At 43.4% G+C, this 26,492-nt stretch overlaps 1 protein-coding gene across 1 annotated transcript in view; it reads right to left on the minus strand.

Annotated features, from left to right (window-relative positions):
- Window positions 1-25,395, minus strand: part of pdia4 (protein disulfide isomerase family A, member 4) — a 56,267-nt gene extending 30,872 nt beyond the window's left edge. The window contains exons 1-2 of the mRNA XM_085988081.1: window positions 25,127-25,395; window positions 10,287-10,455 (exon numbers count right to left, since the gene is read on the minus strand). Of these exons, the coding sequence (XP_085844207.1) occupies window positions 10,287-10,455; window positions 25,127-25,208 (251 nt within the window). The 5' untranslated portion in view covers window positions 25,209-25,395. The remainder of the gene's footprint in view (window positions 1-10,286; window positions 10,456-25,126) is intronic.
- Window positions 25,396-26,492: the final 1,097 nt, after the last annotated feature.

Genomic DNA, 26,492 nt, shown 5'->3' on the forward strand with positions numbered 1-26,492 from the left:
GATTCAAAACCAAAGAGTGACGTCACATGAGAGCAGGTAGGTGATTGGTTGGTGAGTATTACAGCTCTTTTTGCTCTAAGTTAGGGAAGGGGGTTAAGTTAAGAGCTGAGAAACTGTAACTTGCTAGTACTTATTAAATTCATAACTTAAACTAAATAACTCAAGCTAAATAAAATCAAACAATAAACCTAAAATATCAATTGAATAAAATCTTTAATGAATTAATTAATAAATAAAACAAGGTTAGAGATGGCAGGGCAGGTGGTGTATTGTAACTGCAGCATGTGGGAGTCTGGAGAGCATCGCGATCCCGAGCAACCACATCTGCAGTAAGTGTCTGCAACTCGAGGAACTTCGGCTCAGGATTGTTGAGCTGGAGTACGAGCTGCAGACATTGCGATACATCAGGGAGGGGGAAGAGTTACCTGGACACTCTGTTCCAGGAGGCAGTCACACCCTTTATGTTAGGTAGTGCTTTGGAGTTAGTCAGTAGTCAGGGACAGGAGGGTGTGACTGCGAGTCAGGAAGGTATGGGGACCTAGGATGTAGTGATGGAGGAGTTTCAGCCCTGGACCTTGTCCAAGGACTGCAGGGAGGATGGGCAAACTGACCACGACACTGTGGTACAGGGGGCCATCCAATTGGGGGGGGGAGGGGTAGGGGGAGGAAAGAGAAGGAAGGAATGTGGTAGTAGTAGGGGATAGTATAGTCAGGGGAATAGATACTGTTCGCTGCAGCCACGAAAGAGAGTCCCGAAGGCTGTGTTGCCTGCCCGGTGCCAGGGTTAAGGATAGCTCCTCGCAGCTGGAGAAGAACTTGGAGTGGGAGGGGGGGGATCCAGTTGTCGTGGTCCATGTAGGAACCAACGACATAGGTAGAACTAACAACGAGGTTCTGCTGAGGGAGTTTGAGGAGCTAGGGTCTAAATTAATAAGCAGAACCACAAGGGTAACAATCTCTGGATTACTACCTGAGCCACACACAAATTGGCATAGGGTCAAGCAGATCAGAGTGTTAGATGCGTGGCTCAAAGAGTGGTGTGGGAAAAAGGGGTTTCAATTCATGGGGCACTGGCACCAGTACTGGGGAAAGAGGGAGCTGTTCAGTCGGGACAGGCTCTACTTAAACCGGGTTGGGATCAGCGTCCTGGCAAATCGAATAACTGGGGCTGTAGATAGGGCTTTAAACTAAAAAAAAAAAGGGTGGGGGGGGGGGGGGGGGGGGGGGAAGGGAAATTTAGAAATCTAAAGAGAAAGGTCAAGGCAATAGAGCAGTGCAGCGATTTGAGTAAAAACAAGCAGTATGTGACAGGAAGGGACAGAGTTTAATGGTAGCAGGGCAGCAGAGAATAAGGTCAAAGCAGGGAATAATGGTAAAAAAATTAAATTAAAGGCTCCTTATCTGAACGCACAAAGCATTTGTAACAAGATAGACGAACTTGTGGCACAAAGAGAGATAAATGGGTTTGATCTAATAACCATTACAGAGACATGGTTGCAAGGTGGCCAAGGTTGGGAACTAAATGTTCCAGGGTACTTGATGTTTTGAAAAGACAGGCAGAATGGAAAAGGAGGGAGAGTTGCCCTGATAATAAAGGATGACATAAGGACAATAGCGAGAAAGGATCTCGGCTTGGAAGATCAGGAAATAGAATCAGTATGGGTGGAGATAAGGAATAACAAGGGGCAGAAAACACTGGTAGTAGTAGTAGTATATAGGCCCCCTAACAGCAGCTATACCGTTGGACAGAATATTAATCAAGAAATAGTAGGAGCTTGAAACAAAGGGTAATGCAATAATCCTGGGGGACTTTAATCTTCATATAGACTGGACAAATCAAATTGGCAAAGGTAGTCTGGAGAACGAGTTCATGGAATGCATTCGGGAGTTTCCTAGACAGGTCAGGGACAGGACAGTGTGACTACGAGTGAGGCAGGTACAGGGATCCAGGAGGTAGTGTCGACGGAGACGCAGCCCTTGCTCTTGTCAAGCAGGTTCGAGGTTCTTACTCCGAGGGCGGGAGCGGGAACTGCAGGGAGGATGAGCAACCTGGCCACAGCACCGTGGAACAGGGGGCCATTCAAGTGGAGGGAGTAAAAATAAATATTGTAGTGGTGAGGGATAGTATCATTAGGGGGATAGATAGGGTTCTCTGCAGTCAAGAGCGGGAGTCCCGAAGGCTGTGTTGCCTGCCCGGTGCCAGGGTTAAGGACATCTCTTCTGGGCTGTAAAGAAACTGGGAGGGGGAGGATCCAGTTGTCATGGTCCATTTTGGTACAAACGACGTAGATAAGACAAGGACAAAGGTTCTGTTAAAGGAGTATGAGCAGCTAGGGGTCAAATTAAAAAACAGAACCTCAAGGGTAATAATCTCTGGGTTATTACCTGAGCCACGAGTGAATTTGGCTAGGATAAATAAAATTAAAGAGTTAAATGCGTGGCTCAAAGACTGGTGTGGGAGAAATGGGTTTTGCTTCTTGGGACACTGGCACCAATACTGGGACAGGAGGGAACTGTTCCGTTGGGACGGACTTCACCTGGCCAGTGCTGGGACTAGAGTCCTGGCAAATCATATAACTAGTGCTGTAGAGAGGGCTTTAAACTAATTAGTGGGGGGGAGGTTTCTAGAGAGCAAATAATAAAAATGACAACGGAGAAGGTCATAGACTTAGGTAGCAGTGGGGGAATTAAAAAACAGAACATGTCAGGAAGGGACAGAAAGTATGGAGTAAAAGGTAAAGTAGTAAAAGGGGAAAAAACAGGAACTAAGTGTCACAAAACATGAAAGTTCTTTATCTGAATGCACGTAGCATTCATAACAAAATGGATGAGTTAACGGCACAAATAACTACATATGGGTATGATCTTGTGGCCATTACAGAAACATGGCTGCAGGGTGACCATGACTGGGAATTAAACATACCAGGTTATTTAACAATCAGGAAGGACAGGCAAGAAGGGGAGGTGGGGTGGCTATGTTAATAAAGGAAGGAATCACTGTAATACAGAGAAATGATATTGGGTCAAAGGAGCAGGATAGTGAAACAGTTTGGGTGGAGATAAGGAAGAATAAGGGGGAAAAAACACTAGTGGGCATAGTCTATAGGCCTCCAAACAGTTGCAACTCTGTTGGATGGAGTATTAATCAGGAAATAGTTGAGGCTTGTAATAAGGGAACAGCTACAATTATGGGGGATTTTAACTATCATATTAACTGGACAAATCAAATTGGGCAGGGCAGCCTTGAGGATGAGTCCATTGAGTGTATTAGGGATGGGTTTCTTGAGCAGTATGTAACTGAACCGACCAGGGGGCAAGCAACCTTAGGTTTGGTCCTGTGTAATGAGACAAGATTAATTAAAAATGTCCTAGTAAAGGATCCCCTTGGAATGAGTGACCATAACATGGTTGAATTCCATATTCAATTAGAGGGTGAGAAGATTGGATCTCAAACAAGCATGCTGAGCTTGAATAAAGGAGACTATGAAGGTATGAGAGCGGAATTGATTAGAGTGGACTGGGAAAATAGATTAAAGGGTAAGACGGTACATGATCAGTGGTGTACATTTAAGGAGTTATTTTACAACTTCCAAAAAAAATTACACTGAGGAAAAAAGGGTGTAAAAGAAAAGATAGCCATCCGTGGCTAAGTAAAGTAATTAAGGATAGTATCCGACTTAAAAAAAAGGGCATATAAGGTAGCCAAATCTAGTGGGAGGATAGAAGATTGGGAAGTCTTTAAAAGACAGCAAAAAATAACTAAAAGATTGATTAAGAAAGGGAAGATAGATTATGAAAGTAAATGAGCAAAAAATATAAAAACAGATAGCAAAAGTTTCTATAGTTATATAAAAAGAAAAAGGGTGGCTAAAGTAAATGTTGGTCCCTTAGAGGATGAGACTAGGAAATTAATGGTGGGAAACATGGAGATGGCAAAAACGCTGAACAAATATTTTGTATCAGTCTTTACGGTAGAGGATACTAAGAATATCCCAACACTGGACAAACAGGGGGCTCGAAGGGGGTGGGGGGGGGGGGGGGGGGGGAGGAGCTAAATACAATTAAAATCACTAAGGAAGTGGTACTTGGTAAAATAATGGGACTCGAGGCGGATAAATTCCCTGGACCTGATGGCTTACATCCGAGGGTCTTGAGGGAAGTGGCAGTAAGGATTGTGGATGCATTGGTAATAATTTTCCAAAACTCCCTGGACTCAAAGGTCCCTGCAGATTGGAAAACTGCTAATGTAACACCCTTATTTAAAAATGGTAGTAGGCAGAAGGCTGGAAACTATAGACCTGTTAGCCTAACATCTGTGGTTGGTAAAATTTTAGAGTCCATTATTAAGGAGACAGTAACGGGACATTTGGATAAACATAATTTAATAGGACAAACTCAATGGTTTCATGAAGGGGAAGTCATGTTTGACAAATTTGCTGGAGTTCTTTGAGGAAGTAACATACAGGGTGGATAAAGGGGAACCAATGGACGTAGTGTATTTAGACTTCCAAAAGGCATTTGACAAGGTGCCACACAAAAGATTATTGCTCAAGATAAAAAAAAAATCACAGGATTGGGGGTAATATTCTGGCGTGGGTGGAGGATTGGCTCTCTACAGAAAGCAGAGAGTTGGGATAAATGGTTCATTCTCAGACTGGCAATCAGTAACTAGTGGTGTTCCGCAGGGGTAAGTGCTGGGTCCCCAACTCTTTACAATCTATATTAATGATTTGGAGGAGGGGACCGAGTGTAACATATCAAAGTTTGCAGATGATACAAAGACGGGAGGGAAAGTAGTGGGTGAGGAGGACATAAAAAAACCTGCAAAGGGACATAGACAGGCTAAGTAAGTGGGCAGAAATTTGGCAGATGGAATACAATACTGGAAAGTGTGAGGTTATGCACTTTGGCAGGAAAAATCATAGAGCAAGTTATTATCTTAATGGCAAGAAACTGGAAAGTACTGTAGTACAAAGGGATCTGGGGGTCCTGGTGCACGAAACTCAAAGTTAGTATGCAGGTGCAGCAAGTGATCAAGAAGGCCAATGGAATGTTGGCTTTTATTGCTAGGGGGATAGAATATAAAAACAGGGAGGTATTGCTGCAGTTGTACAAGGTATTGGTGAGACCGCACCTGGAATACTGCATACAGTTTTGGTGTCCATACTTAAGAAAAGACATACTTGCGCTCGAGTCAGTACAAAGAAGGTTCACTCGGTTAATTCCGGGGATGAGTGGGTGGACATATGATGAGGTTGAGTAGATTGGGACTCTACTCAGTGGAGTTCAGAAGAATGAGAGGCGATCTTATTGAAACATATAAGATTGTGAAGGGGCTTGATCAGGAGAATGCGGTGAGGATGTTCCCAATGATGGGTGAAACTAGAACTAGGGGGCATAATCTTAGAATAAGGGGCTGCTCTTTCAAAACTGAGATGAGGAGAAACTTCTTCACTCAGAGGGTGGTAGGTTTGTGGAATTTGCTGCCCCAGAAAGCTGTGGAAGCTACATCATTAAATAAATTTAAAACGGAAATAGATAGTTTCCTAGAAGTAAAGGGAATGAAGGGTTACGGGGAGCGGGCAGGAAATTGGACATGAGTCTAGGCTCGGAATGGTCATGGCCCTGTGGGTTGGGGAGCGGGCCCAGGGGCCGTGTAGCCTGGTTCTGCTCCTACTTCTTGTGTTCTAATTCTGTTAGATTTCAGGAGATGGTTTTATTGCTGTTCCTGGCTGGGGTGGAGATCGCCTTTACAGAAGGTAAGTACTGTAGAAAATATAGGGACAGAGTGATCTCCTGGACGAGTTTCGATCGCCTAGATGGGTCGGAGAGGAATTTCCCAGATTTTTTCTCCCAAATTGGCCATTGGGTTTTTAAAATTTGGTTTTTCGCCTCTCCCGGGAGATCACATGGGTTCGGGTGGGATGGAGAGTGATAGTAGATTTGAGGTTAGGATCAGATCAGCCATGATCTTATTGAATGGTGGAGCAGGCTCGAGGGGCCGATTGGCCTACTCCTGCTCCTATTTCTTATGTTCTTAATGTGTCATGTAACCAATCAGGGAACAGGCTATTTTAGATCCTGTATGGTGCAATGAGACTGGGTTAATTAGCAATCTCATAGTAAAGGATCCTCTGGGGCAAAGTGATCACTATGATAAAATTAATGTGAAATTCTCAAAATTAACGTGAAATTCTAAGAGTGACTTGCCTAAGTCTGAAATTAGAGTCTTAAACTTAAATAAAGCCAATTACATAGGTATGAGGGGCGAGTTGGCCAAGGTAGATTGGAAAAATAGATTAAAAGGTATGGCGGTAGATAAGCAGTGGCTAGCATTTAAAGAAATATTTCATAATTCTCAAAAATACATCCATGGAGAAACAAAAACTCCACGGGAAAAGTGATCCAACCGTGGCTAACTAAAGAAGTTAAGGATAGCATTAGATTGAAAGAAGCTTATAATGTTGCAAAGAATAATAGTAAGCCTGAGGATTGGGAGAGTTTAAGAAACTGTTGGATTGCAAAAATAGGCCTGTGAATCAAAGCCTGAATCCTCTAGTCTTTAAATATATTAACCAAAGCTGTAGGGAGGGCTGTAGTACTAGAAACCAAAGGATGTTTAGCTTCACACATTAGGAAATATATATAAAATGAACATGTAGCATTTAGGTAGCTGCGAAGCATGATGGGATACTTGACCATCATATTAACCAAGTACTGTAGGAATAACATATTTACTAGACTCTTAGTCTCTGTTATCAGTGTTACAGAAGCAGTGTTTAATGCAGCTGGCCTTGAGAGATAAGGGGAACTGAACTTCATAGGGAGTCAGCCATTTCTAGCTCTGCCTCAAACACCTTATCTTCCTTTGTAATGTCTGCTCGCAACCAAAAGTGGACATTGTTTATCATCTCAAGAATTAAACGACCTTGCTCACAGAAGCTAGAAACTGTTATGCTGTATGTCAGAACACTTCAGGGCGGCTCCCGATATTGAGTGACTAATCACGCCAACCAATAAGGTTGTTTGTATGTGTACGCCTACTTTTGCAATTTAATGGGCGGTACCTATCGAAAGGTATATCAAGGCTTGTAGATTGTATTTCATTGAGGAAAGGTTCGATTCTGGGAGATCAGCCTCTCTCCCTTGTGCACAAGCTTTTTAGCTATTTACTAATAAAACTTTTACTTTTTCCTCAATTCTGTCTCAGTCTAGAGTTTCTCCAAATTCGAATCTAACAAAACCAGCGAAGGTTGACCAAAAAATTGATAAAAAGGGAAAAAATAGAATGAATGAGAGAAAACTAGCAAGAAATATAAAAGCAGATTGTAAATGTTTCTACAAGTATGTAAAAAGGAAAAGAGTAGCAAAAGTAAACGTTGGCCCCTTAGAGGCTGAGACAGGAGAAATTATTATGGGGAATAAGGAAATGGCAGAAACGTTAAAAATATTTTGTATCTGTCTTCACAGTAGAAGACACAAAAAGCATACCAAAAATGGTGGGGAACCAAGGGTCTAATGAGGGTGCGGAACTTAACGTAATTAATATAAGTAGAGAAAAAGTACTAGAGAAACGAATGGGACTAAAATCCGACAAATCCCCATGAGCTGACGGCCTACATCCTAGGGTTCGAAAAGAGGTGGCTGAAGAGATAGTGGATGCATTGGTTTTGATCTTCCAAAATTCCCTAGATTCTGGAATGGTAGGTCACAAATGTAACACCGCTATTCAAGAAAGGAGGGAGAGAAAAAAAAACAGGGAACTACAGGCCAGTTAGCCTGACATCAGTCGTCAGGAAGATGCTGGAATTCATTGTTAAGGAAGTGGTATCAGGGCACTTAGAAAATCATAACATGATTAGGCAGAGTCAACATGGTTTTATGAAAGGGAAATCATGTTTCACAGATTTATTAGAGTTTTTTGAGGATGTAACTATCAGGGTAGATAAAGGGGAACCAGTGGATGTAGTATATTTGGATTTCCAAAAGGCATTCGATAAGGTGCCACATAAAAGGTTATTACACAAGATTAGGGCTCACGAAGTTGGGGGTAATATATCATGGATAGAGGATTGGTTAATGGACAGAAAACAGAGTAGGGATAAATGGATCTTTTTCAGGTTGGCAGGCTGTAACTAGTGGGGTGCCGCAAGGATCATTGTTGGGGCCTCAGCTATTTACAATCTATATTAATGACCTAGATGAAGGGACTGAGTGTAATGTATCCAAGTTTGCTGATGATACAGAGCTAGGTGGGACAGTAAGCTGTGAGGAGAACAAAGAGTCTGCAAAGGGATATAGATAGACTAAGTGGGCAGTAAGGTGGCAGATGGAGTATAATGTAGGGAAATGTGAGGTTATTCACTTTGGTAGGAAGAATAGAAAAAACAGAATATTTTTTAAATGGTGAGAAACGTTCAAATGTTGGTGTTGAGAGATTTGGGTGTCCTCGTGCAAGAAATACAGAAAGTTAGCATGCAGGTACAGCAAGCAATAAGGAAGGCAAATGGCATGTTGGCCTTTATTGCAAGGGGGTTGGAGTACAAGAGGATGGAAGTCTTGCTGAAATTGTACAGGGCCTTGGTGAGACCACACCTGGAGTACTGTGCACAGTTTTGGTCTCTTTATCTAAGGAAGGATATACTTGCCTTGGAGGCGGTGCAACAAAGGTTCACTGGATTGATTCCTGGGACGAAAGGGCTGTCCTATGATGAGAGACGGTGTAGAATGGGCCTGTACTCTCTGGAGTTTAGAAGAATGAGATGTGATCCCATTGAAACATACAAGATTCTGAAGGGAATTGACAGGGTAGATGCTGAGAGGTTGTTTCCCCTGGCTGGAATGTTTAGAACGAGAGGGCATAGTCTCAGGATAAGGGGTAGGCCATTTAAGATTGAGATGAGGAGGAATTTCTTCACTCAGAGGGTTGTGAATCTTTGGAATTCTCTGCCCCAGGGGGCTGTGAATGCTGAGTCCGAGTATATTTAAGGCTCAGAGATAGATTTTTGGACTCTAGGGGAATCAAGGGATACGAAGATCGGGCAGGAAAGTGGATTTGAGGTTGATGATCAGCCATGATCTTATTGAATGGCGGAGCAGGCTCGAGGGGCCACAAGGCCTACTCCTGCTCCTATTTCATATGCTATGAATGTGGCAGGGCAAGTTGATAAAGCTGTTAAAAAGCCTATGGGATCCTTGGCTTTATAAATAGAAGCAGAGTACAAAAGCAAGGAAGTTATGGTAAACCTTTATAAATCACTGGTTAGACCTCAGCTAGAGTATTGCGTCCCATTCTGAGCACCACACATTAGAAAGAATGTCAAAGCCTTAGAGCGCAGGGGAGATTTAAAGACTTACTTTCACGACTACCAGATGTCTCAAAGCGCTTTACAGCCAATGGAGTGTAGTCACTGTTTTTGTTATGTTGATTGAGGGATAAATATTGCCCAGGACACCAGGGATAACTCCCCTGCTCTTCGAAAGTGCCATGGGATCGTTGACGTCCACCCGAGAACAGACAGGGCCTCGGTTTAACATCTCATCCGAAAGATGGCACATCCGACAGTGCAGCACTCCCTCAGCACTGCACCGGAGTGTCAACCTAGATTTATGTGCTCAAGTCCCTGGAGTGGGACTTGAACCGACAACCTTCTGACTCAGGAGTGTGCGCTACCCACTGAGCTGACACTTATCAGAATGGTATCAGAATCTGCATTTATCAGAATGGTATCAGGAATGAGGGAATTCAGTTATGTGGAGACACGTTGGGATTGTTCTCCTTAGAGCAAAGAAAGTTATGGGGAGATTTAATAAGTGTTCAAAATTATGAGGGGTTTTGATAAAGTAGATAAGGATAAACAGTTTCCACTGGCAAGAGGGTCAGTAACCAGAGGACACAGATTTAAGATAATTAGCAAAAAAGCCAAGGGGAGATGGAGAATTTTTTAAAAAACTCAGTTATGATCTGGAATGCACTGCCTGAAAAGGTGGTGGAAGCAGATTCAATAGCAACTTTCAAAAGGAAATTGAATATATACTTAAAAAGGAAACATCTGCAGGGCTATGGGGAAAGGGCAGGGGAGTGGGACTAATTGGACAGCTCTGTAAGAAAGCCCACACACACATGATGAGCTGAATGGCCTCCTTCTGTGCTGTATTATTCTATGATATAGCTTTAAGGTCAAATTGTTAGCAACATTTTCTTTACATTAAAAAAAGAAAATGCACACCTATATCTCACTTACTTTGGATAAATAAACATGGATTTCATTAAAATATATACCTACCAAGGGGCATAAAATTCAATCAGCACAATGTCTTTGTCTGCAATGAAGGAATCGTAGTTTGCATCGGTCAAAACCAAAACACCATTTTCTTCCTTGACTGACAAATCATTGTCCTCTTCATCATCATCATCCTCTTCCTCATCACCCCCTTCTTCCTCTTCATCAGATTCTAGAAATAGTAAACACTTTTAACTTGTGTAGGGATGCTAAATATACATTTTCAATGGTATTTGTCCCATTTAAGCCTAAAATTTGACTTTCAATTCCAACATTTATACAAATTAGTTGTCAGTCATTAAACTACATTATTAAATTCAAATGGCCACACAGTATGTTACAGTACTTAACAATCCTTGTGACTATGAGAAAATAGTAGAACCATAAGCATACTGAACAATGGGGTCACCGTAAGGGGAAAATCTGGTCGAGAATAAATCCAAGGGTTCACCATAACAAAAAATTAAGACTATGGCAAACCACTTACTCAATATCCACAACCCAGTGATCACTGTATACATCAGTTTACTATTCACTGCTTTTAGTTTTGAAGAATACAAGGAGTAACAGCCCGGAATTTGCGGTCGGGATGACAGGCAGCGTTCGCTGTCATTCTGCCTTTGAAACTGATCTCAACTTGGGATTTGGCGCATGTGTAAATCCCGAAGTTGCGGTCTGTCATTGACAGCTCTGACACAGGCTGCGCTGTGCTCCCCCCACCCCCAAAACAGAGCCGGCAATCCGTGTAATCAGTCAAATTGGGGCAACTGACAAATAAGTCAGCTCTTCCACAGTAAATACGCGATTAAATTCCCCGCCAAAAGTTAGACCCAAAGGGATTAGGTGTAACTGTGGTTGAGACAGCGTTATTACTGCTAAACAAATGTTAAGGGCCTGGAAAACAAATTTAAATTTTGTGCAGTGAAATTTATCCATTTTAATAAACATTAATTTTTTAAGAAAAGTTTCAACATTTTTTTTAATTTTTTAGTTTGTCCATCTTTATTTCAGGTTTGTCTTTTCCCCATGTGAGAGCCCCAATCTTTCTTTTGCTGTCTAACTATTTTAAATAGAATTTTAAGAGCTTATTCACTTCCTTGTTGGCTGTCTGACTATTCTGTGTTTTAATTGGCTGCTTAGATAGCCTGTTGACGTCACAGCAGTTTGCACAAGGGAATCCCCATTAACTTCCGTTGATTTGAATTGAAGGTCGGAAAACCCGAAGTTCTCGAAACAGGGATCGAGATCCTTGTGAGAAGCGTACTTCCGGGGCCAACAGTGAATGCCTTCGCTTCGCTACTGACCGCAAATTCCAGATCAGTAGCTTTCTACAGGTCCTCAACCTTTAAATTTCACAGAAATTTGTCAGTGTTTTGTAAATAACAAAACAAGCAGCCCAATAAAACTCAAGTAGCCCCTCCTCTAATTTTCTCCTCCCGAAGGAAGGGATACAGGTCCAAGGACACTTGCATCTTTCTGCTATCACATCTGAAATCAATCGTATCTACATCAATGATTTGGATGAGTAGACCAAAATGTTATATATCCAAGTTTGCTGATGATACAAAGCTGGGTGGGAATGTAAGTTGTGAGGAGGTTGCAAGGAGGCTTCAAGGGGATATAGACAGGCTAAGTGAGTGAGCAAAAACATGGCAAATGGAATATAATGTGGCCACTTTGGTAGGAAATACAGAAAAGCAGAGTATTTTTTAAATGGTTATAGATTGGGAAATGTTGGTGTTCAGAGACCTGGGTGTTCTTGTACAAGAATCACTGAAAATTAACATGCAGGTACAGCAAGGAATTAGGAAAGCAAATGGTATGTTGGCCTTTATTACAAGAGGATTTGAGTATAAGAGTAAAGACGTCTTGCTGCAATTCTATAGGGCCCTGGTGAGACCACACCTGGCGTATTGTGTACAGTTGTGGTCTCCTTACCTAAGGAAGGATATACTTGCCATAGAGGGAATGCAACAAAGGTTCACCAGACTGGTTCCTGGGATGGGGGGATTGTCCTATGAGGAGAGATTGAGTAAACTAGGCCTATATTCTCTAGAGTTTAGAAGAATGAGAGGTGATCGCATTGAAACATACACAATTCTTACAGGGTAGATGCAGGGAGGATGTTTCACCTGACTGGGGAGTCAAGAACCAGGGGTCACAGTCTCAGAATAAGGGGTCGGCCATTTAGGACTGAGATGAGGAGAAATGTCTTCACTGTGAGGGTGGATCTTTGGAATTCTCTACCCCAGAGATAATAGAATGCTAGTATATGTTAAAGCCACTACAGTTAATCCCCCAACCTCTTTAATGAGTGATCGACAGTATAAGTTTTCCAGACTTAAGGGAATTTTATAACCTATGGGGCAGGACAAGTTGATAAGGCTGTTAAAGTATACAGGATCCTGGGCTTCAGCAGATTCAATAACTTTCAATAGGGAATAGGAAAAATTTGTAGAGTTATGATGAAAGAGCAGGGGAGGGGAGCACGACTAATCGGATAGCTCTTTCAAAGAGCCAGCACATGCACAGTGAGCCGAATGTCCTCCTTCTATGATAGTCACCACATATTTATCGGAGGTGACAGTGAGGCATGATGTACATATTTGTAGATTATTTTCCTTTTTGTGCTCATGAAAACTGAAGGCAGTCAATGGTAAGGAATGGAATTCTTCTCCATTTCAGACACCCACCGATAGGTATGATAGCATAGTGGTCATGTTACTGGACTAGTAATCCAGAAGCCTGGAAATAACCCAGAAACGGACAGTGGCAGTTTGTGAATTTGACTTCAGTGAATTCACTCAAATAAAAATAAAATAGCTAGTATCAGTTAATGGTGACCATGAAGTTATCGGTAAAAATCCAACTGGTTCATTAATGTCCTTTAGGGAAGGAAATCTGCCGTCCTTACCCAGTCTGGCCTATATGTGACTCTAGAGAGACAGCAATGTGGTTGACTTGTAACTGCCCTCTGAAATGGCCGAGCAAGCCACTCCGTTGCATCAAACCGCTACGAGTATATAAAACTAAAGACAGACCGCCTGGTATTGGTATAATATAAATGGCACGATTTTGAAAGGGGTAGATGAACAGAGATCTTGGTGTTCGTATACACAAATCCTTAAAGGCGACACGGCAAATTGAGAAGGTGGTTAAAAAAGCACATGGTTACTTGGGTTTATAAATAGAGGAATAGAATATTAAAGCAACGAGATCATGCTAGAACTCTCTCAAATCACTGGTTTGGCCTCAGCTGGAGTATTGTGGACAAGTCTGGGCACCACAATTCAGGAAAGGCCTTAGAAAGGGTACAGAGGAAGTTTACATGGGATGAGGGACTTCAGTTAAAAGGAAGTGGGAAAAGTTAGGACTTTTCTTCATGGAACAGAGAAGGTTAAGAGGTGACCGAACAGAGTTTAAGATGATGAGAGGTTTTGATTGAGTAGATATAGAAAACTATTCGCTCTGGCGAGTGGGTCAATATCCAGAGGCTAGATTTAAAATCATTGGCAAAAGTTGTCGGGATCTGGAACACTATCTGAAAAGATGGTGGAAGCGAATACCATAAATACATTTTAAAAGAGAGTTGGCCTGGTACTTGATGAGGAACTTAGGGTTACGGACAAAAAGCAGGATGTGGGATTAAACACAACTGCTCTTTCAAAGAGCCAGCAAAGCATGACTGGCTGAATGGCCTCCTTCTGTGCTGCAAGTTTCTATGATTGTGAAATTCAATCCGGCAATTACCATCCCATCAGTCTACTCTCAATCATCAGCAAGGTGTCGTCGACAGGGCTATCAAGCTTCAGTTCCTCACCAATAACCTGCTCACCGATGCTCAGTTTGGGTTCTGCCAGGAACACTCGGCTCCAGACCTCATCACAGCCTTAGTCCAAACATGGACAGAAGAGCTGAATTCCAGAGGTGAGGGGAGAGTGAATGCCCTCGACATCGAGGCAGCATTTGACCAAGTGTGGCATCAAGGAGCCCTAGTAAAATTGGAGTCATACCTAGCACAAAGATGGTTGTGGGAGGCCAATCATCTCAGCCCCAGGATATTGCTGTAGGAGTTCCTCAGGGCAGTGCTCTAGGCCCAACCAGCTTCAGCTGCTTCATCAATGATCTTCCCATCATGTCAGAAGTGAGGATGATTGCAGTGATCAGTTCCATTCACAACTCCTCAGGTCATGAAAGCAGTCCATGCCCACATGCAGCAAGACCTGGACAACATTCAGGCTTGGGCTGATAAGTGGCAAGTAACATTCACGTCACAAGTGCCAGGCAATGACCATCTCCAACAAGAGAAAGTCTAACCACCTCCCCTCGACATTCAATGGCATTGACATGGTCAACCCCCCAACATCAACCTCCTGGAGGTCACCACTGACCACAGTATGTGTGTGGCTGGTCCAATTAAGTTTCTGGCTGCAAGAGCAGGTCAGAGGCTGGGTATTCTGCGGCGAGTGTCTCACCTCCTGACTCCCCAAAGCCTTTCCACCATCTACAAGGCACAAGTCAGAGTGTGATAGAATACTCTCCACTTGCCTGGATGAGTGCAGCTGCAACAACACTCAAGAAGCTCGACATCATCCAGGACAAAGCAGCCAGCTTGATTGGCACCCATCCACCACCTTAAAATATTCACTCTCTCCACCACTGGCACAATGTGGCTGCAGTATGTACCATCTACAAGATGCAGTGCAGCAATTTGCCAAGGATTCTTCGATAGCGCCTCCCAAACCCGCAACTTCTACCACCTAGAAGGACAAGGGCAGCAGGTGCATGGAAACACCACCTCCTCCAGGTTCCCCTCCAAGTCACACATCATCCTGACATGGAAATATATCGCCATTCCTTCAATGTCATTGAGTCAAAATCCTGGAACTCCTTACCTAACTCTAGCATGCGAGTGCCATCACCACATGGACTGCAACGATTCAAGAAGGCAACTCACCATCACCTTTTCAAGCGCAATTAGGGATGGGCACTAAGTGTTGGCCTTGCCACGACACCCACATCCCGTGAATGAATAAAAAAATTAGCAAGCACTCTCAGATGAGGTATACCAATGTGGTAATTAAAACTCCCTTTACCCTACCCAACATGCCTCAGCCTCGACATCCTCTTTTATATATAGGTCCTTTGTCACGAAAGTGGAGTTCTGTAGTGCTATATAATCTTTTGTTCAAAGTATCAACATTGTCAAGGTGTTTAGAAATTATAAAAATTAATTAAATTCTTCTTCGGCAGTCCCTCGGAACCGAGGATGGCTTGCTTCCACACTAAAAATGAGTTTGCAGGTGACCGATGAGTCCAATGCGGGACCTACAGTCTCTGTCACAGGTGGGGCAGACGGTGGGTGGGGTGCTTGGGTTGACATACGCTCTTTCCACTGTTTGCGCTTGGCTTCCACTTGCTCCCGGCGAAGAGACTCCTCCACTTTGTGCGGTTTTGGACCAGGGATTCCCAGGTGTCGGTGGGGATGTTGCACTTTTTCAAGGAGGCTTTGAGGGTGTCCTTGAAGCATTTCCTCTGCCCACCTGGGGCTCTCTTGCCATGTTGGAGCTCAGAGTAGAGCACTTGTTTTGGGCTTCTCGTATCAGGCATGCGGACGATGTGGCCCGTCCATCGGAGCTGATCGAGCGTGGTCAGAGCTTCGATATTGGCCTGAGCAAGAACACTGACGTTGGTGCGCCTATCCTGCCAATGGATTTACAGGATCTCGGCGGCAGCGTTGGTGGTACCTCTCCAGTGCTTTGAGGTGCCTGCTGTACATGGTCCATGTCTCTGAGGCATACAGGAGGGCAGGTATCAGCGCTGCTGAGGTCCTGGTCTTCAAACACTCTCTTCCTCAGGCGACTGAAGGCTGCACTGGCACACTGAGGGCAGTATTGGACTTCATCATTGACATCTGCCCTTGTTGACAGTCTTTACAGTAGAGGACACCAAGAATATCCCGACACTTGACAAGCAGGGGGCTATAGGGGGGGAGGAGCTAAATACGATTAAAATCACTAAGGAAGTAGTACTTGGTAAAATAATGGGACTCAAGGCGGATAAATCACCTGGACCTGATGGCTTACATCCCAGGGTTTTGAGGGAAGTGGCGGTAGGGATTGTGGATGCATTGGTAATAATCTTCCAAAACTCCCTGGACTCAGCAAAGGTCCCGGCAGACTGGAAAACTGCTAATGTAACACCCTTATTTAAAAAGGGCAGTAGACAGAAGGCTGGAAACTATAGACCGGTTAGCCTAACATCTGTGGTAGGTAAAATTTTGGAGTCCATTATTAAGGAGACAGTAACAGGACATTTGGATAATCATAATTTAATAAGACAAAGTCAGCATGGTTTTATGAAGGGGAAGTCATGTTTGACAAATTTGCTGGAGTTCTTTGAGGAAGTAACATATAGGGTGGATAAAGGTGAACCAGTGGATGTAGTGTATTTAGACTTCCAAAAGGCATTTGACAAGGTGCCACACAAAAGATTATTGCTTAAGATAAAAAATCACAGGATTGGGGGTAATATTCTGGCATGGATAGAGGATTGGCTATCTAACAGAAGGCAGAGAGTTGGGATAAATGGTTCATATTCAGACTGGCAATCAGTAACCAGTGGTGTTCCGCAGGGGTCAGTGCTGGGTCCCCAACTCTTTACAATCTATATTAACGATTTGGAGGAGGGGACCGAGTGTAACACGTCAAAGTTTGCAGATGATACTAAGATGGGAGGGAAAGTAGTGAGTGAGGAGGACATAAAAAACCTGCAAGGGGACATAGACAGGCTAAGTAAGTGGGCAGAGATTTGGCAGATGGAATACAATACTGGAAAGTGTGAGGTTATGCACTTTGGCAGGAAAAATCGTAGAGCAAGTTATTATCTTAATGGCAAGAAACTGGAAAGTACTGAAGTACAAAGGGATCTGGGGGTCCTGGTGCACGAAACTCAAAAGGTTAGTATGCAGGTGCAGCAAGTGATTAAGAAGGCCAATGGAATGTTGGCTTTCATTGCTAGGGGGATAGAATATAAAAATAGGGAGGTATTGCTTCAGTTGTACAAGGTATTGGTGAGACCGCACCTGGAATACTGCATACAGTTTTGGTGTCCATACTTAAGAAAGGACATACTTGCTCTCGAGTCAGTACAAAGAAGGTTCACTCGATCAATCCCGGGGATGAGGGGATGGACATATGAGGAGAGGTTGAGTAGATTGGGACTCTACTCATTAGAGTTCAGAAGAATGAGAGGCGATCTTATTGAAACATATAAGATTATGAAGGGGTTGGATCGGGTGGATGCAGGGAGGATGTTCCAGATGATGGGTGAAACTAGAACTAGGGGGCATAGTCTTAGAATAAGGGGCTGCTCTTTCAAAACTGAGATGAGGAGGAACTACTTCACTCAGAGGGTGGTAGGTCCATGGAATATGCTGCCCCAAAAAGCTGTCGAAGCTACATCATTACATAAATTTAAAACAGAAATAGACAGTTTCCTAGTAGAAAAGGGAATTAAGGGTTACGGGGAGCGGGCAGGAATTTGGACGAGTCTAGGTTCGGATAGGTCATGGCCCTGTGGGTAGCGGAGCGGGCCCAGGGGCCGTGTAGCCTGATCCTGCTCCTGTTTTCGTGTGTCTAATGCTGTTAGATTCAGGAGATAGTCCTGTCATAGTGGATTGGCGGTTAGGATCAGATCAGCCATGATCTTATTGAATGGCGGAGCAGGCTCGAGGGGCCAATTGGCCTACTCCTGCTCCTATTTCTTATGTTCTTATGTAGGCTCCTGAGGTATGGTAAGTGGTCCACGTTGTCCAAGGCCTTGTCATGGATTTTGAAAATCGGAGGGCAGTACTGTGTAGCGGGGGCAGGTTGGTAAAGGACCTTTGTCTTACGGAATACAACAGAAAATGCTGGAAAGCAGGCCAGGCAACATCCATGGAGAAAAAAAGTCAACGTTTCGGGTCAAAACCCTTTGTCAAGACTGAAAAAGCACAGGAAATGAAATAGATCAAAAGGCCAGGCTGGGAGAGAACAAAAGAGAAGTGAGGAGACATTAAGAGGTATTCAAAACGAGACGGTGATAGGACTAGTGGAGACAAAAGACGGCTCTAGATTAGGTGTGAAATGCGCTGGCAGAATGGAAGACAGCTGCCATGTGGGAGAGAAAAAAAAGCCGGGGGGGGGGGGGGGCGGGGGTGGTAAAGGGTCAAAACAAAGGTGTGGATAAAAAAAAGTAAAAATGTAATGGGGGCCGAGGTTATGATCTGAAATTGTTGAACTCGATATCGAGTCCAGAAGGCTATAAAGTGCCTAATCGGAAGATGAGGTGCTGTTCCTCGAGCTTACGGTGAGCTTCCGTGGAACAATGCAAGAGCCCGAGTACAGTGAGGTCTGAGTGGGAATGGGGCAGTGAATTAAAATGACAGGCGACCGGAAGCTCAGGGTCATCCTTATAAACTGAACGGCGGTGTTCCACAAAGCAGTCACCCAATCTGCGTTTGGTCTCCCCAATGTAGAGGAGACCACATTGTGAGCAGCGAATACAGTATACTAAATTGCAAGAAGTACAAGTAAATCGCTGTTTCATCTGGAATGGGTGTTTGGGGCCCTGGACAGTGGGAAGGGGGGAGGTATAAGGGCAGGTGTTGCATCTCCTGCACTTGCACGGGAAGGTGCTGGGCAAAGGGGAACTGGGGGTGATAGAGGAGTGGACTAGGGTGTCTGAGGGAGCGGTCCCTACGGAATGCTGAAAGGCGAGGGGAGGGGAAGATGCGTTTGGTGGTGGGATCACTTTGGAGATGGCGGAAATGATCCGTTGAATGTGGAGGCTGGTGGGGTGAAAGGTGAGGACAAGGGGAACCCTATCGTGGTTCTGGGAGGGAGGGGCAGGGGTGAGGGCAGAAGTGTGGGAGATAGAACGGACACGGTCGAGGGCTGTGTCAACCACGGTAGAGGGGAATCCTCGGTTGAGGAAAAAGGAAGACATGTCGGAAGCACTGGTGTGGAAGGTGGCATCGTCGGAGCAGATGCGGCGGAGATGGAGAAACTGGGAGAATGGAATAGAGTCCTTACAGGAGGCGGGGTGGGAGGAAGTGTAGTCCAGGTAGCTGTGGGCTTGTAGTGAATGTTGGTCAATAACCTATCCCCAGAGATGTTTAGTGTAAGGCCTATGCTCTCGTACGCTTTGGTGAAGGTGTTGACAACAGTTTGGAGTTCGACCTCCGAGTGTGTGCAGATGCAAGAGTCGTCTGCATACTGTAATTCGATGACAGAGGATGGGACGACCTTGGATCTGGAGGCAACAGAGGTTGAATACATTTATAAAATCACCATTTCAACTATTTAGGTTTTTTTTTTTGCTAGTAGCCACTGTTCTGTATCCTTGATGCCATCATAAAGTATTAGTGAATGTTGTTAATTACTGTAAACATTGGCTGATGAGCAGTATTCTGGGAGGTGATGCACATTTGTAGTGGCCAGCTTGTATTTTAGAAAGTGTATCTGTAGTTATAAAACATTAACCTGCATTTTTTTCTCCAGGGGAAAAAATGTCCAGTAATACTTTTAAAGATCAATTGCTTAGAATGATCACAAATCAATTTGAAAAAACTTAGATTTTTAAATGTAATTGAGTTATGGCACCCAACTGTGGCATGTTGATGCAACATAGATGGGTGCAGCTGGATCACTCTTTGAATGATCTGTCGTGATGTTAATTCAGCGCTCACACAATTGATTTGAAACTCCCACCTGAAAATGTACAATGGTTTAATCAGTATTTGCCATTTAAATATTTTTATGCATTCCCACTTGTCCTTTTAGTTCATCTAAAATTAAGCATCCTTTTGTGTTCTGTTGGAAGCAGTTTCTCTTTTGAATCACAACATTATGGGCTTAAACTGCACTATGTATTTGTGCACATAATCTAGGCCTCCGAGGGAATGCTGTATTTTCTTTGGATGAGATGAGCCAAGGCCTCATTTACCTGCTCAGGTGGAGATAAAAGATCCCATGACACTATTCAAAGAGCAGGGAGCTCCCCTGGTGCCTTGGCCAACGTGCACTCATTTTTTGGTCTGTGTTTGCCTATATGGGGACACTTCAAAAGTAAGTCATTGTTGTCAAGTGCTTTGGCTTGCCTAGAGGACCTGTTAGGGGGCTGTATAAATACAAGTTCTTAAACAAGTATCCACTGAAATTTGTATAAGTATCTGCTGAAATTAGCATGACAATGTGGGCAGCTATTGACCTAACCTGGCTGATGTAGTAATATCAGTTCACTGCACTAGCCAGATTATTCTTGCTGTACAGAAGTGTGCTTGAAATGATGCTGGAAACAGTGAATTTAGGACAGAAAATGGGAAAGCTTGCTGATTGGCCTACAGTGTATTCTTAACAATCCAAGGTAGATGTACTGACGTGAGAGGCCATTAAATATATGAATGCATGTCCTCAGTTTTGCTTATAGGTTTGAAACTTTCCAAATTTGATTAATATGTACAACAGGGAACAATCTGCATGCAAGTAGGAATTTATTGGCCCGGAATTTGTGGTCAGCAGCAAAGCAAAGGCGTTTGCTGCTGGCCCCAAAGTACTTTCGCACAAGGATCTTGCGATCCCTGTGTTGAGAACTTTGAGTTTTCCAATACTCAATTCAAACCAGCATAGTATAGTGGGGATCCCCTTGTGTGAGCTGCTATGATGTCACCATGATGTCTAAGCAACCAATCAAAATGTAGAATTCACAGACAGTGAACTCTTAAAATTCTAACTTTTTAGTAAAGTTAGAGCAAAAGAAAGATTGGGGCTCTCACAGGGAAAAGGGAAATTTGAAATAAAGATGGACAAACTTTAAAAAATCATTTTTAAAAAAGTCTTACATTTTTATTTTTATTAAAATGGTCAAATTTCACACTGCACAAAATAAAAGTTAGTTTTTCAGGCCCATATCCTTTGTTTAGCAGGCCCATATCCTTTGTTTAGCAGTCAAAACCCCAGTTACACCTAATGCCTTTGGGTCTAACTTTTAGTGGGCAATTCTTCTTCTTCGGCAGTCCCTCGGAACCGAGGATGACTTGCTTCCACACTAAAAAATTAGTTCTCAGGTGACCAATTAGTCCAACGCGAGACCTACAGTCTCGGTCACAGGTGGGGCAGATGACAGGTGGGTGGGGTGCCATGAGGGTCCTGATGTTCCTGGTCCCAAACTTCATTTTAAAGGGTGGAAGATGCCTGTGCATGAATTATTTTAATGTGGGGTGGCTGTTGCACACCAGTGGGGAATTTAACAGCGGTATTACAGAAGAGCCGAACCAAAGTTTTTGTCAGTTTCCCGGATTTGAGTGAATACACTGATTGCCGGCTCTGTTGGGGGGTGGGGTGGAGCACAGCGCAGCCTGTGTCGGAGCTGTGACTAACAGACCACATGCGGCAAATCCCAAAGTTGCGGTCAGTTTCAAAGGCGGAATGACGGCGAACGTTGCCAGTTCACCATCATCCAGACTGCAAATTCTGGGCCATTAAAATCTTGAAGGACTCATTTCTAAAAATGCATACAAGGATACCTACAAGGAAGAGTGCAATAATGCATCTGACATTAACAGGAGGAGGAAATGTCTGGGATCTAGTAACCATAATGTAATTTTCAGGGTAGAGATGACAACATAACATAAAAGGAAGCCTATTAGAAAGCTTAGTTTTAGATGAGTTAAAGGGGTAAGCAAGATGCATGAAAACATTAAAATGGGAGGAAATAATTAGATGAAAGGAACTGGGAACACTTTTAATAAGGATTTTACGACAAAAAGTTAAGCAGTTTATCCTTGAAATACATCATGGGTGAAATAAGAGTAAATCCTGCATGGATAATGGACAGCATGAGGGAGGAAGGAAAGTGCACACAATTCTCAGGAAAAAGCTTTATAAAGACAGGCTAAAAGAATTGATGAGTTGTTCAGAGAACATGAGCTAAATGCAACTACGAACAGCTCAAAGCCACTTTCAAATATGTTAAAAGCAAACAGGCACACAGATGTGTTGGGCCACTAAAATATGACAATGGTGGTAAGCGAGAACAGTGAAGTTGCTGAAATAGTAAACCACTATTTTGCAAGTGTTTACAAATGAAATAAGGGGAGAAATGCCAAACTTGAGGAAAGAGTTAACAGTAAATGTCAACCAGAAACCTGTAAAGTTAGAAGAGGGGACAGGTTAGGGAAATTTAGAGACAAATGTAGATGAGACCCTGTGACAACTTCATCACAGAGCTCAGAAAGGGTTGGCTCAGAAAATTGAGTGCCCACTCAGCAGTATTTATTGGGCTTGACTAAAATCTGGAGGATCAGAAAGTAACAAATGACTTTTTAAAATTTAAAAAAAAAAAAAGTATAAGGATAAACTGTCAAATTAGACCTCAAGCCCCCTTGAGAAATTATTTGTAACTGATGAAGGATAAGAGATTATCTTCAGGGACATGGGTTAGAGATAGCCCACATAGTTTAGGAGTAAGCAGGCTGTGCTTAAACCAACACATTAGATTTCTTTGGAGGTGGTTGTGGCCCCAGTAGATGGAGGCAAGACAGTGGATGTTTTAGAACTGGATTTCAGAAAAGTATTTGACACGATCTCATAATAAACTACAGCATGGACTGGATTAGAAATAGGCTGCCGGTAAACATTAAACATGTGAAAGTATCTGAGCAGCAGCGGTTGTCTATATTGTGCTACAGGGGTTGATGCTGGGCCCACTATGGAGTATGGAATGGTGTCCAAGGTGTATAAATTTGCAGATTACACCAAATTGGAAGCAGTGGGAAATGATCATTAATGTAAAAGGATGTAGAAAAACTGGATTTGATTACAGCCAAGAAGTTTCAAAAACCAGAGTATTATAAGGTGCTGAGATTTGGCAGAGGATGTGTATAATGTACTAAATGGAAATGTGCTCGTGATGTTGCAACAGGAAAAAGATGTTGGTGTTTTGGTTAACAGGTCACCAAATACATCTGTACAGTGCTCAAAAGGTTGTTGGGAAAGAAAACAATTTGTAATTTACAGCTAGATGTGCAACTTGAGGGATAATTCTGAAATTATGTCTGGTCTTGTGATACCAGAGTTTTGGTTTCCCCAATTTAAAAATATTAAATTATTGGAGGTAGTTCAAAGGAAATAACTAGATTAATGAGCAAACTAAGGGATCGAGGGAGCAGAGCAAAGGTTGGATGCCCCGGGACACACTCAAATGACTAAGTGGTGATTTAAAGCACCAGGGCAAAGGTTCAGCAATTAGATGAGAACCTTCAATTCACACCCCATTACCAAAGTATAAACTAATGACTACATCCAGGAAGTGAGCAGACGGGGATGCCCTTTCTTTCTTCCCCTTCCTCTTTTTGCCTTGACCAGAGAACAATCAGCAACAAATTCTGACATCAATGCATTGCAGGCTGGTAGGACAGAGCACAAGATAAAACTACATGCTACACATGACCAGACCTTGCTGCAGTCATCCTCCAACTCAAGAAGTTTAACCAACTTTTAGATTACAGATTTAATTACAGACCTCCAATAACTGTACATCTTGCGCTGTGCACTCTTATGCAAACTTGGAACATTAGCAAAAGCTTGTTAAAAGGCTCAAAAAAATTACCTTTAAAGCAAATGAATTTATAAAATATATTATATTCCCATTTCTTACATCAGGAATATTTATATTCAAATGATTGGTGGTCAAAGTTAGTTAATTAAGCAACAAGCACTGACACCAACTCAAATGCAGAGTAGAGTCCCTTCTATTCCTTAGGGCCACTTCAAGGCTCCCAAATTTAAGACTGACTGTTGTCAGGCCCGTCATAGACAATAGACTACAATTATTTTGGCAGCCCCGAGCAAATTTCTAAGGGCTGCCAAAGTAATTTCATAAAGCAGGCAGTAGAGATGAATTTCACCTGGTCCAACTTTGTCCAAATTCAAATCTAGGTTCCAAATGTGAAAAAACAATGTCTTCAACCACTGCACCAACGAGTCCCCTCTACAGTATCTCAATTGTCATTATTTCTTATTAAATCCTAGTACCTAGCTTTTATTTTGAAGAGTGGCTCAATCAAAATTAAAGCTTTGCAAATAAAAACTACAACATTAGACAGATGCTCAAAAGTAATTCAACATAATCTGATATGAATGCCAAAACTAAATTTTGTCTCTTCCTGGTATTTAATCTTATGGTTACTTAAGTGCCACTCTATGTTCCACGCGTATTATTGTCATAACCAATTTCAAAAGTAGAGTGGACAGATTACTACCGCTGTGCTCGGTAGTATTGTTAGCACAAGTTAGCTTATGCTTCAGTAGGAAACAATGGTAAAGTTAGTAGACGTGCAACTACAGGAAGTTAAATTTAGCAGAAAGCGATCCCTTTGTATACACACAAGCATCTAATCCTTTCGGAGTATGTTAACAGTATATTGCACTCAGTCTACAACAAATTGAGTTTTCTTTCATAAAGACAGAAAAATTCTCGATTCCTTCCGGTGTTAGCTCGAGAGGGTCACATTGGTTTCTTGTTCGCAGAAGAGGGTGTGTGAGGTGACTTGTTCGCAGGTGGTGTGTGAGGTGACTTCAAAGTCGAGCCCTGGTGCCTGTAGGCGCAGCACAGCTTGAATACCTAGAAGCAGCTCAGGACCCGCTGTAGAAACAAAGAGTCCAAACTGAACCTCAAGCCGGCCGCCGCCCTCTCGGTTGGGAGCCGGGCAGTTTTGGACGATCAGTAATAGGATTGGGCCACGCCAGGCAGCGGCTACTTGTGGGGAGGTGATGGGACCATAGATAGCGAGCGGTGCTTACCCGCCTTCTCCTGGGCCAGCGCGGTCAGGGCGAGCTGTGCGAGGAGGAGGAGCAGCAGCAACGACACTTTCTTCAGATCCATGCTACCTGACGGCGGTCCCAGAGCGCGCGGCAGGCTCCGTCCCCGGGTTCTGCGTCTCGCTCTCTCTAACTGTGTCCCACTGTGTCTCGCTCTCTCTAACCGTCCCCCCACCCTCTAACTCTGTGTCTCGCAGTATATCCGTGGGCGCGCCCGACGGGACACGTCTTTATTTCTCGGTTCCTTTTCTTTCATTCGATTGCGTCTCTGAGTTGCCCGTTTCCTATTGGTCGACCACGCCGTCCAATGGGAGGATGCCACTCGATGCGTCAGGGAGGCCGTGCCGCACGTGGGTGTTGATGAGTGGCGGAGGAGCGGGAGCTGGGCGGGCTGGGGCTGCACGGATTTACAAGGATTGGGGCATGGGCGTGTAGGCATGATTAATGTGTGTCCATGTCTGATTCTGTGAGTTTGCTTGAGCCCTACATTAAATCAACCAGAGTAACATGAATTTATGAAAACATATTCAGCCAACAGCCGAAGTAAAGTGTAACATTTGGGTGAACCATTTAATTCTTGACTTGCCTGATCAAGAAATAACTACAGGTGCAAAGTTGTATTTGTAACAGTATTTACTCAACAGTGAGGCTGGCACTCCTTGTAACGAGCAGGTTGGACAAAGGGGAACCAGTTGATGTAGTGTATTTGGATTTCCAGAAGGCATTCGATAAGGTGCCACATAAAAGGTTACTGCGCAAGATAAGAGCTCATGGTGTTGGGGGTAATATATTAGCATGGATAGAGGACTGGCTAACTAACAGGAAACAGAGAGTTGGGATAAATGGGTCATTTTCAGGTTGGCAAACTGTAACTAGTGGGGTGCCACAGGGATCATTGCTGAGGCCTTAGCTGTTTACAATCTATATTAATGACTTGGATGAAGGGACCAAGTGTACTGTAGCCACATTTGCTGATGATACAAAGATAGGTGGGAAAACAAGTTGTGAAGAGGACACAAAGAATCTGCAAAGGGATATAGATAGGTTAAGCGAGTGGGCAAAAATCTGGCAGATGGAGTATAATGTGGGAAAATGTGAGGTTATCCACTTCGGTAGGAAAAATAAAAAAGCAAATTATTATTTAAATGGAGAGAGACTACAAAATGCTGCGCTACAGAGGGATTTGGGTGTCCTCGTACATGAAACACAAAGAGGGAAAAATTCGGTTGATTAGCGCCTCCTGTTTGCGCCCCAAGAGGGCGCTAATGGGGCGCAAAGCAACTAGCACCTGGGCGCAGTGATGTTTGCCCGCTCGCGAAGTTGACCAGAGTGTTTGTGGCGGCGTTAA

This window comes from Somniosus microcephalus, chromosome 5, assembly GCF_052327205.1.
Source record: "Somniosus microcephalus isolate GS21.2 chromosome 5, FLI_Smic_1.0, whole genome shotgun sequence".
NCBI classification, from domain to species: domain Eukaryota; kingdom Metazoa; phylum Chordata; class Chondrichthyes; order Squaliformes; family Somniosidae; genus Somniosus; species Somniosus microcephalus.